This window comes from Grampus griseus, assembly GCF_964374135.1.
Source record: "Grampus griseus genome assembly, chromosome: 9".
In the NCBI taxonomy this organism is placed as follows: Eukaryota; Metazoa; Chordata; class Mammalia; order Artiodactyla; family Delphinidae; genus Grampus; species Grampus griseus.
In genome coordinates this window covers 46,462,648-46,476,500 of record NC_139003.1, presented here as the reverse complement: position 1 = coordinate 46,476,500, position 13,853 = coordinate 46,462,648, and the positions used below count along the sequence as shown (strand labels likewise).

At 41.2% G+C, this 13,853-nt stretch overlaps 1 protein-coding gene across 3 annotated transcripts in view; it reads left to right on the top strand.

The window, feature by feature from the left end:
- CHN2 (chimerin 2) overlaps nt 1–13,570 on the top strand; it is a gene marked incomplete at its 5' end in the record, with an annotated part of 331,632 nt that extends 318,062 nt beyond the window's left edge. For all 3 annotated transcript variants that reach the window (XM_082661915.1, XM_082661914.1, XM_082661916.1), the window contains 2 exons: nt 1,425–1,530; nt 11,800–13,570. In XM_082661915.1, coding sequence (XP_082518041.1) covers nt 1,425–1,530; nt 11,800–11,971 — 278 coding nt within the window. In that variant the 3' untranslated portion in view covers nt 11,972–13,570. The remainder of the gene's footprint in view (nt 1–1,424; nt 1,531–11,799) is intronic.
- Between the last annotated feature and the right edge of the window lie 283 nt (nt 13,571–13,853).

Below are 13,853 nucleotides of genomic sequence, written 5' to 3'. Positions count from 1 at the left end.
TGCTGGGAACCAGCACAGTCAGGCTTACTCTTATATGTTGAAAGCAGAATGTTCTGCAGCAAACAATCAGATGTTCTTCAATGAGGACTGTATAGATTAACTACTTTCATCTATTAGGCAGAATCCCATTGCTAATCAATTAAAGTCATACCCCAGGTTTTGCACGTTGATGCTGTTCAAAATTAGTAATAGGCCCAGAATATACTGTGTCAACTACTATACTAGGAACTCTCACCAATATCTTCTTGTTTAATCTTCCCATTTACCTGATGAATCACGTACTCTAATCCCATTGTACAGAGGAGGAAAGCTAGGCTTGGAGAGCTGAGCTCACAGGTCCAGGGATGGCACGTCAGCATTGGACTTCCATCAGTCCATAGCTGCTCATTCAGGGTTTGGCACTTGGGTCACCGCCGTCAGGAGAGAGAACCATAGTGTGTATATGTGTGTTGGGGTGTGGGGGGAATTGCACTACACTTTGTCCAGGAGCACAGCGAGGAAGGGGAGATTTAGGTGCTAGAATGAATGACGTAGAAGTCAAGCACACCTCAAGGAACTTTTTATTAAAAAAATATATAACCTTTAAAGGTATGTGTTGCTAAATATAATAACAAGATGCCTGATGGGGAGAGATGGGGGCAGGCTGGGATTAGTGCAAGGTGTACTTTCCAGATGAGCTGTGGCCCTACTCCCTGGTGAGAGCATTCTTTCCTGGGTCCTGGTGGTCTTGGGGGAGAAGGTTCTGGAAGCAGGGTGCCCTCTGCCCCAGGAGGAGTGACCAGGGGAGCTTTCTTTGAGTGGCTGCCAATACCTATCAGAGTTCTAAAAGGCAGAAGCATGCAGGCTCCCTCCCATTGTTAATATACCTACTATCTACTTCCTAACCTGGACGGCACACTGGGCTTAACCGTGCCAACATTCTGGTGAAAACTGCCATCAGTGCAGACTGAGCTGGCTGGCTCACCTGCCGGTGCCCTCGCATTGTAGAGTGTGTTCCGTCATGGAAGCCTGCCACGGAAAGAGCTGGTAGACAGCTTCAAGAGAACACTCCCAGGTGTGGTCCAATTTAAACTAAAGCTGGGGATAGTGAGTTTTCTAGCAAATCCAGTGTTCAGAAGATGGGCAAAACACAGTCGGTGCATACGCCACCAGCAAGCATCTGCAGGTCTGCAGGTTTCTGGAGGGCAAGGGGCGTGGGCAGCCTCCTGCCACACAGCCAGTGGACGTTCAACACACACGTGGTTCCCAGCCTCAAAGCCTTTTCTGGAATACGGCAAGACACGGAACACATCGATTACTTTAAGTGAAATGTTAGTAGACTGCCCCTTTTTCTGCAACCTGAACAAACCAAACTTCTTGTTACTTCCCTGAAAACTTAAATGTTTCAACACTGCACGAATATTCATTACATGTGATCTTCACAGAAATCTCCAGTGCGGATGAGAGGCTGGAAGCGGTCCACGAAGTGCTGATGCTGCTTCCTCCTGCCCACTATGAGACCCTCCGGTACCTGATGATCCACCTAAAGAAGTAAGTTCACACCTCCTCGGCGCTGCTTCTGCAGTCCCTACCTGCCCTGGGCAGTTAACGCATCAGGAAAAGTTCACAGCCTCCCCAACCCGCTGAGCAGACAGCCCGCCCTTCAGAGTGAATTAGGCCGCCTTCCCCAGTCCAGCCCCTTTCATAACTGCCAGCCACTCACTCTGTGGCAGGGGCTGCTCCGCGCTCTTTAGATGTGTTCTCTCTATGAGGGGGGTACTGTTAGATGATATTGCTGAAACCTGGGGAGGTTCAATAAGTGATGCAAAGAGATGCAGTAAAGCCAGGACTGAAACCCAGTCTGAGCCGTGGCCCTTACTGTGTCTTAACCATTTGCCTGCACTGCCTCCGCCTCTGCATCTTCCTCCCACACCAGCCTTGTGCTCTGTGTTCTGTTCGTCCTCCTGCTTACGAGAGTCCCAGATTCCTGAGGCTGCCTTCCTTCTGGACAAGCACATTCCCACTCTGATCTCTTGTTTTACTTGACATGTTAATTATCTACCACTGAGGGACAAACTGCCCCCAAACTTAGTGGCTTAAAACAATAACCATTTGTTATCGCGCAGTCTCTGTGATCAGGAATCCAGGTGGCTTCACTGGGTGCCTCTGGTTCAAGGTTTCCGATGAGGTTGCAGTCAAACTGACAGCCAGGCTACAACCTCCTCTGAGGCTTGAGTCGGGGAGCATCCACTTCCAAGGTCAGTCACATGGTGTTTGGCAGGATTCAGTTCTTCAGTGGCTATTAGACTGCAGGCCTCTCTTGCTGACTGTTCTCTGGTGGCCACCCTCAGTTCCCTGTCCTACGGGTCTCCCCATAGGCAGCTCACCCAAATGGCAGCTGGCCGCCCTTACAGCAAGCAAGCGCGAGCGCCCAAGATGAAAGATAGTCTTTCTGTAACCTAATCTCAGAAGTGATATCCCGTTGCTTTTGCTATACCCTGTGTGCTAGAAGCAAGTCACTAGGTCTAGCCCGTGCTCTAGGGGAAGGGGTTACAAGGGTATGAATTCCAGGAGGCAGGGATCACTGGGAACCATCTCAGAGGGTGCCTGCCACAGAGGGCTGCACACCAGGTTATCTGTGTGAGAGCACGCGAGACAGATGGAGATGGGTGTTCACAGGATACGAAGTCTCTGGTTCCAGACTCTTTTACCTAAACCATCGATCTCTTTCCTTCACTGTACTTGTATAGTGAAGTCAATCAGTTGGTCTTTTAAAAAAAAATTGTCTATACCAACTTACAGATCCATTCAGTAAGTGAAAGGAAGCAAGTGGAGAACACTGTAGAAACACTAAGGTATTGAGGTTTAAACTTTTCTACCTTTAAAACATATAAACTCTTGCTCATATTCAACGTGATCAGGGGTGTAACATGTAGCTTAGAAGAGTCCCATTTTGACTAATTTATTTTTTTTAATTTATTTATTTTATTTATTTTTGGCTGCATTGGGTCTTTGTTGCTGCACGCGGGCTTTCTCCAGTTGCGGAGAACGCGGGCCACTCTTCGTGGCAGTCTGCGGGCTTCTCATTGCAGTGGCTTCTCTTGTTGCGGAGCACAGGGTGTAGGCGTGCGGGCTTCAGTAGTTGTGGCACATGGGCTCAGTAGTTGTGACTCGTGGGCTCTAGAGCGCAGGCTCAGTAGTTGTGGCGCACAGACTTAGTTGCTCCGCGGCATGTGGGATCTTCCCGGACCAGAGATTGAACCCATGATCCCTGCATTGGCAGGTGGATTCTTAACCACTGCACCACCAGGGAAGTCCCTGATTAATTTATTGAATTTAAGAGTACAAGTAATTTTGGGATTAAAAAAAGACCTGTATGACAGCGTGGCTTTTAAATAGCTCTAAGTTATTTCTTTCAGTGCCCAACTGTTACACTTTGGAAGGCAAAGTATCATTATCAGGAGAAATGCTGACGTGCCAGTTGAATCTTAAATGCCAATTATTTAGTATTTTTACTATGGTGGGTTTGCTAGCCATCTTGTTTGGTCAGGTGTGGTGCCTGATGTAGTGGGGAAATACGAGCACTTTGAAAGTGAAGTATGTCTTCTTTCTTACCTCCCTCTTAACTTTGCAAGGTGAAGGTAATGCAAGCTGAATTACCCTTCCTAAAATAATGCTAAATGGCTAGTCTTAATTAGCTTCAAGAGAATAAACACAAAGGGATGGCTTTCTGTGCAAAACCTAAACATATGTTAATCCTATTTTGCTCTTCTTTGGAGAATGTAATCCCTTTTAGATCTGTTAGAAACATCCTAAAACCTAAATCCATAAACCAAAATATCAGAGAGATCATAGTTTTATTCTCCTTGGAAGGTATTAAGCCAACTTTGGAGTTTGAACTTCATCTTTTAAAGGCTTTGCAGTTCTTGAACATGGATGTTGAAATGATGATTTTCTTTTTTTTTTAATAATATTTATTGTAGTTTTTTTTAACATCTTTATTGGAGTATAATTGCTTTACAATGGTGTGTTAGTTTCTGCTGTATAACGAAGTGAATCAGTTTTACATATACATATGTTCCCATATCTCTTCCCTCTTGCGTCTCCCTCCCTCCCACCCTCCCTATCCCACCCCTCTAGGTGGTCACAAAGCACCGAGCTGATCTCCCTGTGCTATGCGGCTGCTTCCCACTAGCTATCTATTTTACGTTTGGTAGTGTATATATGTCCACGCCACTCTCTCACTTTGTCACAGCTTACCCTTCCCCCTCCCTATATCCTCAAGCCCATTCTCTAGTAGGTCTGTGTCTTTATTCCTGTCTTAAACCTAGGTTCTTCATGACATTTTTTTCTTTTTCTTAAATTCCATATATATGTGTTAGCATACAGTATTTGTCTTTCTCTTTCTGACTTACTTCACTCTATATGACAGACTCTAGGTCCATCCACCTCATTACAAATAGCTCAATTTCGTTTCTTTTTATGGCTGAGTAATATTCCATTGTATATATGTGCCACATCTTCTTTATCCATTCATCCGATGATGGACACTTAGGTTGTTTCCATCTCCGGGCTATTGTAAATAGAGCTGCAATGAACATTTTGGTACATGACTCTTTTTGAATTATGGTTTTCTCAGGGTATATGCCCAGTAGTGGGACTGCTGGGTCACATGGTAGTTCTATTTGTAGTTTTATAAGGAACCTCCATACTGTTCTCCATAGTGGCTGTACCAATTCACATTCCCACCAGCAGTGCAAGAGTGTTACCTTTTCTCCACACCCTCTCCAGCATTTATTGTTTCTAGATTTTTTGATGATGGCCATTCTGACTGGTATGATATGATATCTCATTGTAGTTTTGATTTGCATTTCTCTAACGATTAATGATGTTGAGCATTCTTTCATGTATTTGTTGGCAGTCTGTATATCTTCTTTGGAGAAATGTCTATTTAGGTCTTCTGCCAATTTTTGGATTGGGTTGTTTGTTTTTTTGTTATTGAGCTGCATGAGCTGCTTGTAAATCTTGGAGGTTAGTCCTTTGTCAGTTGCTTCATTTACAAATATTTTCTTCCATTCTGACAGTCGTCTTCTGGTCTCATTTATGGTTTCCCTTACTGTGCAAAAGCTTTGAAGTTTCATTAGGTCCCATTTGTTTATTTTTATTTCCATTTCTCTAGGAGGTGGGTCAAAAAGGACCTTGCTGTGATTTATGTCATAGAGTGTCCTGCCTATGTTTTCCTCTAAGAGTTTCATAGTTTCTGGCCTTACATTTAGGTCTTTAATCCATTTCGAGCTTATTTTTGTGTATGGTGTTAGGGAGTGATCTAATCTCATACTTTTATATGTACCTGTCCAGTTTTCCCAGCACCACTTATTGAAGAGGCTGTCCTTTCTCAACTGTACATTCCTGCCTCCTTTATCAAAGATAAGGTGACCATATGTGCGTGGGTTTATCTCTGGGCTTCCTATCCTGTTCCATTGATCTATATTTCTGTTTTTGTGCCAGTACCATACTGTCTTGATTACTGTAGCTTTGTAGTATAGTCTGAAGTCAGGGAGCCTGATTCCTCCAGTTCCATTTTTCGTTTTCAAGATTGCTTTGGCTATTCGGGGTCTTTTGTGTTTCCATACAAATTGTGAAATTTTCTGTTCTAGTCCTGTGAAAAATGCCAGTGGTAGTTTGATAGGGATTGCATTGAATCTGTAGATTGCTTTGGGTAGTAGAGTCATTTTCACAATGTTGATTCTTCCAATCCAAGAACATGGTATATCTCTCCATCTATTTGTATCATCTTTAATTTCTTTCATCAGTGTCTTATAATTTTCTGCATAGAGGTCTTTTGTCTCCTTAGGTAGGTTTATTCCTAGATATTTTATTCTTTTTGTTGCATTGGTAGATGGGAGTGTTTTCTTGATTTCACTTTCAGATTTTTCATCATTAGTGTATAGGAATGCAAGAGATTTCTGTGCATTAATTTTGTATCCTGCTACTTTACCAAATTCATTGATGAGCTCTAGTAGTTTTCTGGTAGCATCTTTAGGATTCTCTATGTATAGTATCATGTCATCTGCAAACAGTGACAGCTTTACTTCTTCTTTTCCGATTTGGATTCCTTTTATTTCCTTTTCTTCTCTGATTGCTGTGGCTAAAACTTCCAAAACTATGTTGAAGAAGAGTGGTGAGAGTGGGCAACCTTGTCTTGTTCCTGATCTTAGTGGAAATGCTTTCAGTTTTTCACCATTGAGGACGATGTTGGCTGTGGGTTTGTCATATATGGCCTTTATTATGTTGAGGAAAGTTCCCTCTATGCCTGCTTTCTGCAGGGTTTTTATCATAAATTGGTGTTGAATGTTTTCAAAAGCTTTCTCTGCATCTATTGAGATGATCATATGGTTTTTCTCCTTCAGTTTGTTAATATGGTGTATCACGTTGATTGATTTGTGTATATTGAAGAATCCTTGCATTCCTGGAATAAACCCCACTTGATCATGGAGTATGATCTGTTTAATGTGCTGTTGGATTCTGTTTGCTAGTATTTTGTTGAGGATTTTTGCATCTATCTTCATCAGTGATATTGGCCTGTAGTTTTCTTTCTTTGTGACATCCTTGTCTAGTTTTGGTATCAAGGTGACGGTGGCCTCGTAGAATGAGTTTGGGAGTGTTCCTCCCTCTGCTATATTTTGGAAGAGTTTGAGAAGGATAGGTGTTAGCTCTTCTCTAAATGTTTGATAGAATTCGCCTGTGAAGCCATCTGGTCCTGGGCTTTTGTTTGTTGGCAGATTTTTAATCACAGTTTCAATTTCAGTGCTTGTGATTGGTCTGTTCATATTTTCTATTTCTTCCTGATTCAGTTTGGCAGGTTGTGCATTTCTAAGAATTTGTCCATTTCTTCCATGTTGTCCATTTTATTGGCATAGAGTTGCTTGTAGTACTCTCTCATGATCTTTTGTATTTCTGCAGTGTCAGTTGTTACTTCTCCTTTTTCATTTCTAATTCTATTGATTTGAGTCTTCTCCCTTTTTTTCTTGATGAGTCTGGCTAATGGTTTATCAATTTTGTTTATCTTCTCAAAGAACCAGCTTTTAGTTTTATTGATCTTTGCTATTGTTTCCTTCATTTATTTTTCATTTATTTCTGATCTGATCTTTATGATTTCTTTCCTTCTGTTAACTTTGGGGTTTTTTTGTTCTTCTTTCTCTAATTGCTTTAGGTGCAAGGTTAGGTTGTTTATTCAGTATGTTTCCTGTTTCTTAAGGCAGGATTGTATTGCTATAAACTTCCCCCTTAGAACTGATTTTGCTGCATCCCATAGATTTTGGGTGGTCGTGTCTCCATTGTCATTTGTTTCTAAGTATTTTTTAATTTCCTCTTTGATTTCTTCAGTGATCACTTCATTATTAAGTAGTGTATTGTTTAGCCTCCATGTGTTTGTATTTTTTACAGATCTTTTTCTGTAATTGATATCTAGTCTCATAGCGTTGTGGTCGGAAAAGATACTTCATACAATTTCGATTTTCTTAAATTTACCAAGGCTTGATTTGTGACCCAAGATATGATCTATCCTGGAGAATGTTCCATGGAACATTCTGAAATGTTCAGAACATGAAACATGTTCATGTTTCTCAAGAATACACTTGAGAAAAATGTGTATTCTTTTGTTTTTGGATGGATGTCCTATAAATACCAATCAAGTCCATCTTGTTTAATGTATCATTTAAAGCTTGTGTTTCCTTATTTATTTTCATTTTGGATGATCTGTCCATTGGTGAAAGTGGGGTATTAAAGTCCCCTACTATGAATGTGTTACTGTCCATTTCCCCTTTTATGGCTGTTAGTATTTGCCTTATGTATTGAGGTGCTCCTATGTTGGGTGCATAAATATTTACAATTGTTGTATCTTCTTGGACCGATCCCTTGTTCATCATGTAGTGTCGTTCATTGTCTCTTCTAATAGTCTTTATTTTAAAGTCTATTTTGTTTGATATGAGAATTGCTTCTCCAGCTTTCTTTTGGTTTCCATTCGCATGAAATATCTTTTTCCATCCCCTTACTTTCAGTCTGTATGTGTCTCTAGGTCTGAAGTGGGTCTCTTGTAGACAGCAAATATATGGGTCTTGTTTTTGTATCCATTCAGCCAATCTGTGTCTTTTGGTGGGAGCATTTAGTCCGTTTACATTTAAGGTAATTATTGATATGTATGTTCCTATTCCCATTTTCTTAATTGTTTTGGGTTCGTTATTGTAGGTCTTCTCCTTCTCTTGTGTTTCTTGCCTAGAGAAGTTCCTTTAGCAGTTGTTGTAGAGCTGGTTTGGTGGTGCTGAACTCTCTCAGCTTTTGCTTGTCTGTAAAGGTTTTAATTTCTCCATCAAATCTGAATGAGATCCTTGCTGGGTAGAGTAATCTTGGTTGCAGGTTTTTCTCCTTCATCACTTTAAATATGTCCTGTCTGTCCCTTCTGGCTTGCAGAGTTTCTGCTGAACGATCAGCTGTTAACCTAATGGGGATTCCCTTGTGTGTTATTTGTTGTTTCTCCCTTGCTGCTTTTAATATGTTTTCTTTGTATTTAATTTTTGACAGTTTGATTAATATGTGTCTTGGCGTGTTTCTCCTTGGATTTATCCTGTATGGGACTCTCTGTGCTTCCTGGACTTGATTAACTATTTCCTTTCCCATATTAGGGAAGTTTTCAAGTATCATCTCTTCAAATATTTTCTCAGTCCCTTTCTTTTTCGCTTCTTCTTCTGGAACCCCTATTATTCAAATGTTGGTGTGTTTAATGTTGTCCCAGAGGTCTCTGAGACTGTCCTCAATTCTTTTCATTCTTTTTTCTTTATTCTGCTCTGCAGTAGTTATTTCCAATATTTTATCTTCCAGGTCACTTATCCATTCTTCTGCCTCAGTTATTCTGCTATTGATCCCATCTAGAGTATTTTTAATTTCATTATTGTGTTGTTCATCGTTGCTTGTTTCATCTTTAGTTCTTCTAGGTCCTTGTTAAATGTTTCTTGCATTTTGTCTATTCGATTTCCAAGATTTTGGATCGTCTTTACTATCATTATTCTGAATTCTTTTTGAGGTAGACTGCCTATTTTCTCTTCATTTGTTAGGTCTGGTGGGTTTTTATCTTGCTCCTTCATCTGCTGTGTCTTTTTCTGTCTTCTCATTTTGCTTATCTTACTGTGTTTGGGGTCTCCTTTTCGCAGGCTGCAGGTTCTTAGTTCCCGTTGTTTTTGGTGTCTGTCCCCAGTGGCTAAGGTTGGTTCAGTGGGTTGTGTAGGCTTCCTGGTGGAGGGGACTAGTGCCTGTGTTCTGGTGGATGAGGCTGGATCTTGTCTTTCTGGTTGGCAGGTCCACGTCTGGTGGTGTGTTTTGGGGTGTCTGTGGACTTACTATGATTTTAGGCAGCCTCTCTGCTAATGGGTGGGGCTGTATTCCTGTCTTGCTAGTTGTCTGGCATAGGGTGTCCAGCAGTGTAGCTTGCTGGTCGTTGAGTGGAGCTGGGTCTTGGCTTTGAGATGGAGATCTCTGGGAGATTTTCGCCGTTTGATATTACGTGGAGCTGGGAGGTCTCTTGTGGACCAGTGTCCTGAAGTTGGCTCTCCCACCTCAGAGGCACAGCACTGACTCCTGGCTGCAGCACCAAGAGCCTTTCATCCACACAGCACAGAATAAAAGGGAGAAAAAGTAGAAAGAAAGAATAGGATAGTAGAAAGAAGTAGAAAGTAAGTAGAAAGAAAGTAGAGGATAAAAGAGTAGATAAAAAAAGTAGAAAGAAAGAAGAGGATAAAAGAAAAGAAAATAAGGTAAAATAAAGTTATTAAAATAAAAAAATAATTATTAAGAAAAAATATCTGTTCTTTGCTCAGACAGGACAGGGTTAAAGGAGCCACTGATTCGGGGGCTCCGGCTCACTCAGGCCGGGGGGAGGGAGGTGTACGGAGTGCGGGGCGAGCCTGCAGTGGCAGAGGCCGGCATGACGTGGCACCAGCCTGAGGTGTGCCGTGTGTTCTCCCGGGGAAGTTGTCCGTGGATCCTGGGACCTTGGCAGTGGCGAGCTGCACAGGCTCCCCGCAAGGGGGGTGTGGAGAGTGACCTGTGCTCGCACACAGGCTTCTTGGTGGCGGCAGCAGTAGCCTTAGCGTCTCATGCCCGTCTCTGGGGTCTGCGCTGACAGCCGCGGCTCGCACCCGTCTCTGAGCTCCTTTAAGCAGCATTCTTAATCCCCTCTCCTCACGCACCTTTTGGGAGGTCTGAGGTCTTCTGCCAGTGTTCATTAGGTGTTCTGTAGGAGTTGTTCCACGTGTAGATGTATTTCTGATGTATCTGTGGGGAGGAAGGTGATCTCCGCGTCTTACCTTTCCACCATCTTCCCCTAGATCTTGGAGTATAGTTGATTTACAATGTTGTATTAGTTTCAGGTGTACAGCAAAGTGAATCAGTTACACATATACATCTGTCCACTCTTTTTTAGATTCTTTTCCCTTACAGGTCATTACACAGTATTGAGGAGAGTTCCCTGTGCTATACAGTAGGTCCTTATTAGTTATTTTATATACAGTAGTGTGTATATGTCAATCCCAATCTCCCAATTTATCCCACCCCCCTCACTTTCCCCTGGTAACCATAAGTTTATTTTCTACAACCGTCATTCTATTTCTGTTTTGTAAATAAGTTCATTTGTACCATTTTTTTTTTAGATTTCACATATAAGTGATATCATATGATATTTGTCTTTGACTTACTTCACTCATTATGACAGTCTCTAGGTCCATCCATGTTGCTGCAGATGGCATTATTTCATTCTTTTTTATGGCTGAGTAATATTCCATTGTGTATATGTACCACATCTTCTTTCTCCACTCCTCTGTCAATGAACATTTAGGTTGATTCCAGGTCTTGGCTATTATAAATAGTGCTGCAATGAACATTGGGGTGCATGTTATCTTTTCGAATTATGGTTTTCTCCAGATATATGCCCAGGAGTGGGACTGCTGGATCATATGGTAGTTCTATATTTAGTTTTTAAGGAACTTCCATACTGTTCTCCACAGTGGCTATACCAATTTACATTCCCACCAACAGTGTAGGAGGGTTCCCTTTTCTCCACACCCTCTCCAGCATTTATTGTTTGTAGATGTTTTGATGATGGCCATTCTGACCCGTGTGAGGTGATACCTCACTGCAGTTTTGATTTGCATTTCCCTAGTGATTAGTGATGAAATGACGATTTTCAATTCCAACAATAATTACTGCTCCAGACCTCATCCTGTGGGAACTAGAAATAATATCCAACTGCTTTTTCGTTTGGCCACATTCCAGCCATTTCCCAGTCCCATGATGATGGCTTGACCTCTCTCCTCAGGCACTAGCCCTGCCAGCAGACAGGGAATCTGCCCTCAGCTTCCTGGTTTGCCAGCATACAGACCAGTAGACAGCGACAAGAGGGAAAGAAAAGACATCCATACAAGCCTAGACTGAATCTGTATGCACTATGGGCCACCTAACAATCTACTGCCCCTTCAAACCAGTATTCCCTCACTGAGAGTTCCACGTTTATTTAGTAAGAAGGACTGATTTTATAATTTTAAAAAGTGTATCTACACCAGATTGACTTAGTAGTTCACTTCTACTGGCTGAAGGCAATGTCAATAATCTAAAACTTTTTTTAGTCAGAAAATTACCTTTTAAAAAATACTTCTGTATACTTCCAATTCTCAATTTTCTTTTGCAAATCCCCAAACCAGAGAAGTTCATAATCAGTATACAAATCCACCCTCGAGTCTGTATAATGCCTCTGTGTATATGTCTGTCTTGCAGGGTGACTCTGAATGAAAAGGACAATTTCATGAATGCTGAAAATCTGGGGATCGTATTTGGGCCCACCCTGATGAGGCCCCCTGAGGACAGTACCCTCACCACCCTCCATGACATGCGGTACCAAAAGCTGATTGTGCAGATTTTAATAGAAAACGAAGATGTTTTGTTTTAATCCACCAGGGAAGTGAGCTGAATGGCCCGAGCCCCATCTAAGTTGATAAGGCTAAAGAAATAAAAACATCTTTTACACCTGGTTTTCCAAAGAAGTGGTGGAATTTCCTAGACCACAGAGGATCGCCATGTCGGCTACTGTGTCTCATAGACACTGGCCCCCTCCACAGGAGAACAGCAAGGATGAGGGTGAGAAAAAGCCCTCGCCTGGGTCTTTGCTGTGCCTCGTATGTCTGTTTTGCTGGAAGAGTGATTAATAAATCTTTCTTTAACTTATTAAAAAACAACGTAGACCTTTAAACTTCAGTCTTATCAGTAATAAAAGGGAACTTAATTCATAGAGGTACTTGATACAGTTATACATTTTCCACTTACAAAAAGAAGACAATTCTATATGTTAAATGTTAAATGAAACTTATATTGTAAAATGTATTTTTATTTTAGCTGCAAGAATGTTACTTTATTTTAGCAAATAGAACTCAATGCAGTGCATTGATTATTACCCTGTGTACCTTGTCCTGCCTTCTTGCTGCGATCCCTGAAAAGTTTACCATGAATGCAGTATTATCTTGACATACCTCTGTCCTTATCAGTGCTTTGCAATGAAATTTCACCTCCCACCTCTGTCCCTGCTTTTGATAGATTTGCTGTTAAGCACTGGCATTTTGCTGTCTTACGGTGTATGTTTATAGCAATTGTAGGATGGTCTGAAACATCCACAAATTTTCTTTCCATAAAAATTTTGTGAAATCTCAAAGTATGTTCTATGAATTGGTCATAGTCTTTCCATATCATGTGTGTACATCACAGAACATGCAGAACGTGGTCATTTTACATAAAATAATTTGGAAACACTGGTTATAGCTGGGCCATGTAAAAAGTTAGCACTTCTTTCTTTTCAGGCAAGCATTCTGAATTCATCTGTTAATGTCAAGTTGCATTTTTGCCACATTTCTATTTATGAGAAGTGAATCTGCAGAGTCATTGTTGATTTTTTTCATTTTTGTTTTATAAACAAGCCTGTTTTTTAAAGTAAGAATGAATGTTTGGTTTTTTTACAAATATGTGTTCCTCCTTGATCAAAGTAACTCTGATGGATAATAATTTAATATGATTTGATTGCTACAGTCCTATCTTATTGGTTATATTTATCTTAGCATGAGCTTTCCACACCAAGATTTCTATATTTTGTAACATAGGTAAAATATTTAAAACGTCAAAAACTGTCAATCTAAATTTTTTTCTTAACCGCAACTACAAAGTCTTTTCCTCTCATTATCTGAGATGATTCATGTCATTACTCACTAGTCTTGTTTCGGAGTGACCAGAAGAGAATTACTGTGTGATGAGCCAGCTGAGAGGGGAGAGGGCAGTGCAGTTGTTATCCTAGAAAGTCCTGAGGGCTATGTGGATGGACTCCGCTGGCACACGGGGGTCAGAATGGTTCTGCTTGGTCCCTGCTAGTATCGTTCCTCCCAACTGTACAGATTTGTTTGTTGTAGCTTATGTACTTCTTGATACTGTCAAGAAACTATCTGGAAATGGTTTTATTTTGTGAAGTGAACAATACTTTGTAATTTATGATAGTGTAAATGGAAGGAAAAGCATTAAATGTATTAAATTCTTCTGTCTATCATTTTGGAAGACGTGTTGGGGGAAAGGGGGGCAGAATATTCAAAACACTGCTCCCAGATGGATTGTGGGCAATAAAGTGTCTACCATCACCAAGACACGATGAGAAAACAAACACCCCATGGAGTCCACACCTCCTGGCCCCTCTCCCTCCTCCAGCTTCCTCCTGAGGAGCCTGCCTGCAGTTAAGATTCCAATACTCCAGCTTCCCTTTCTATAAAGACCCATTGTGTTTGTCCTTCATTGAGAGA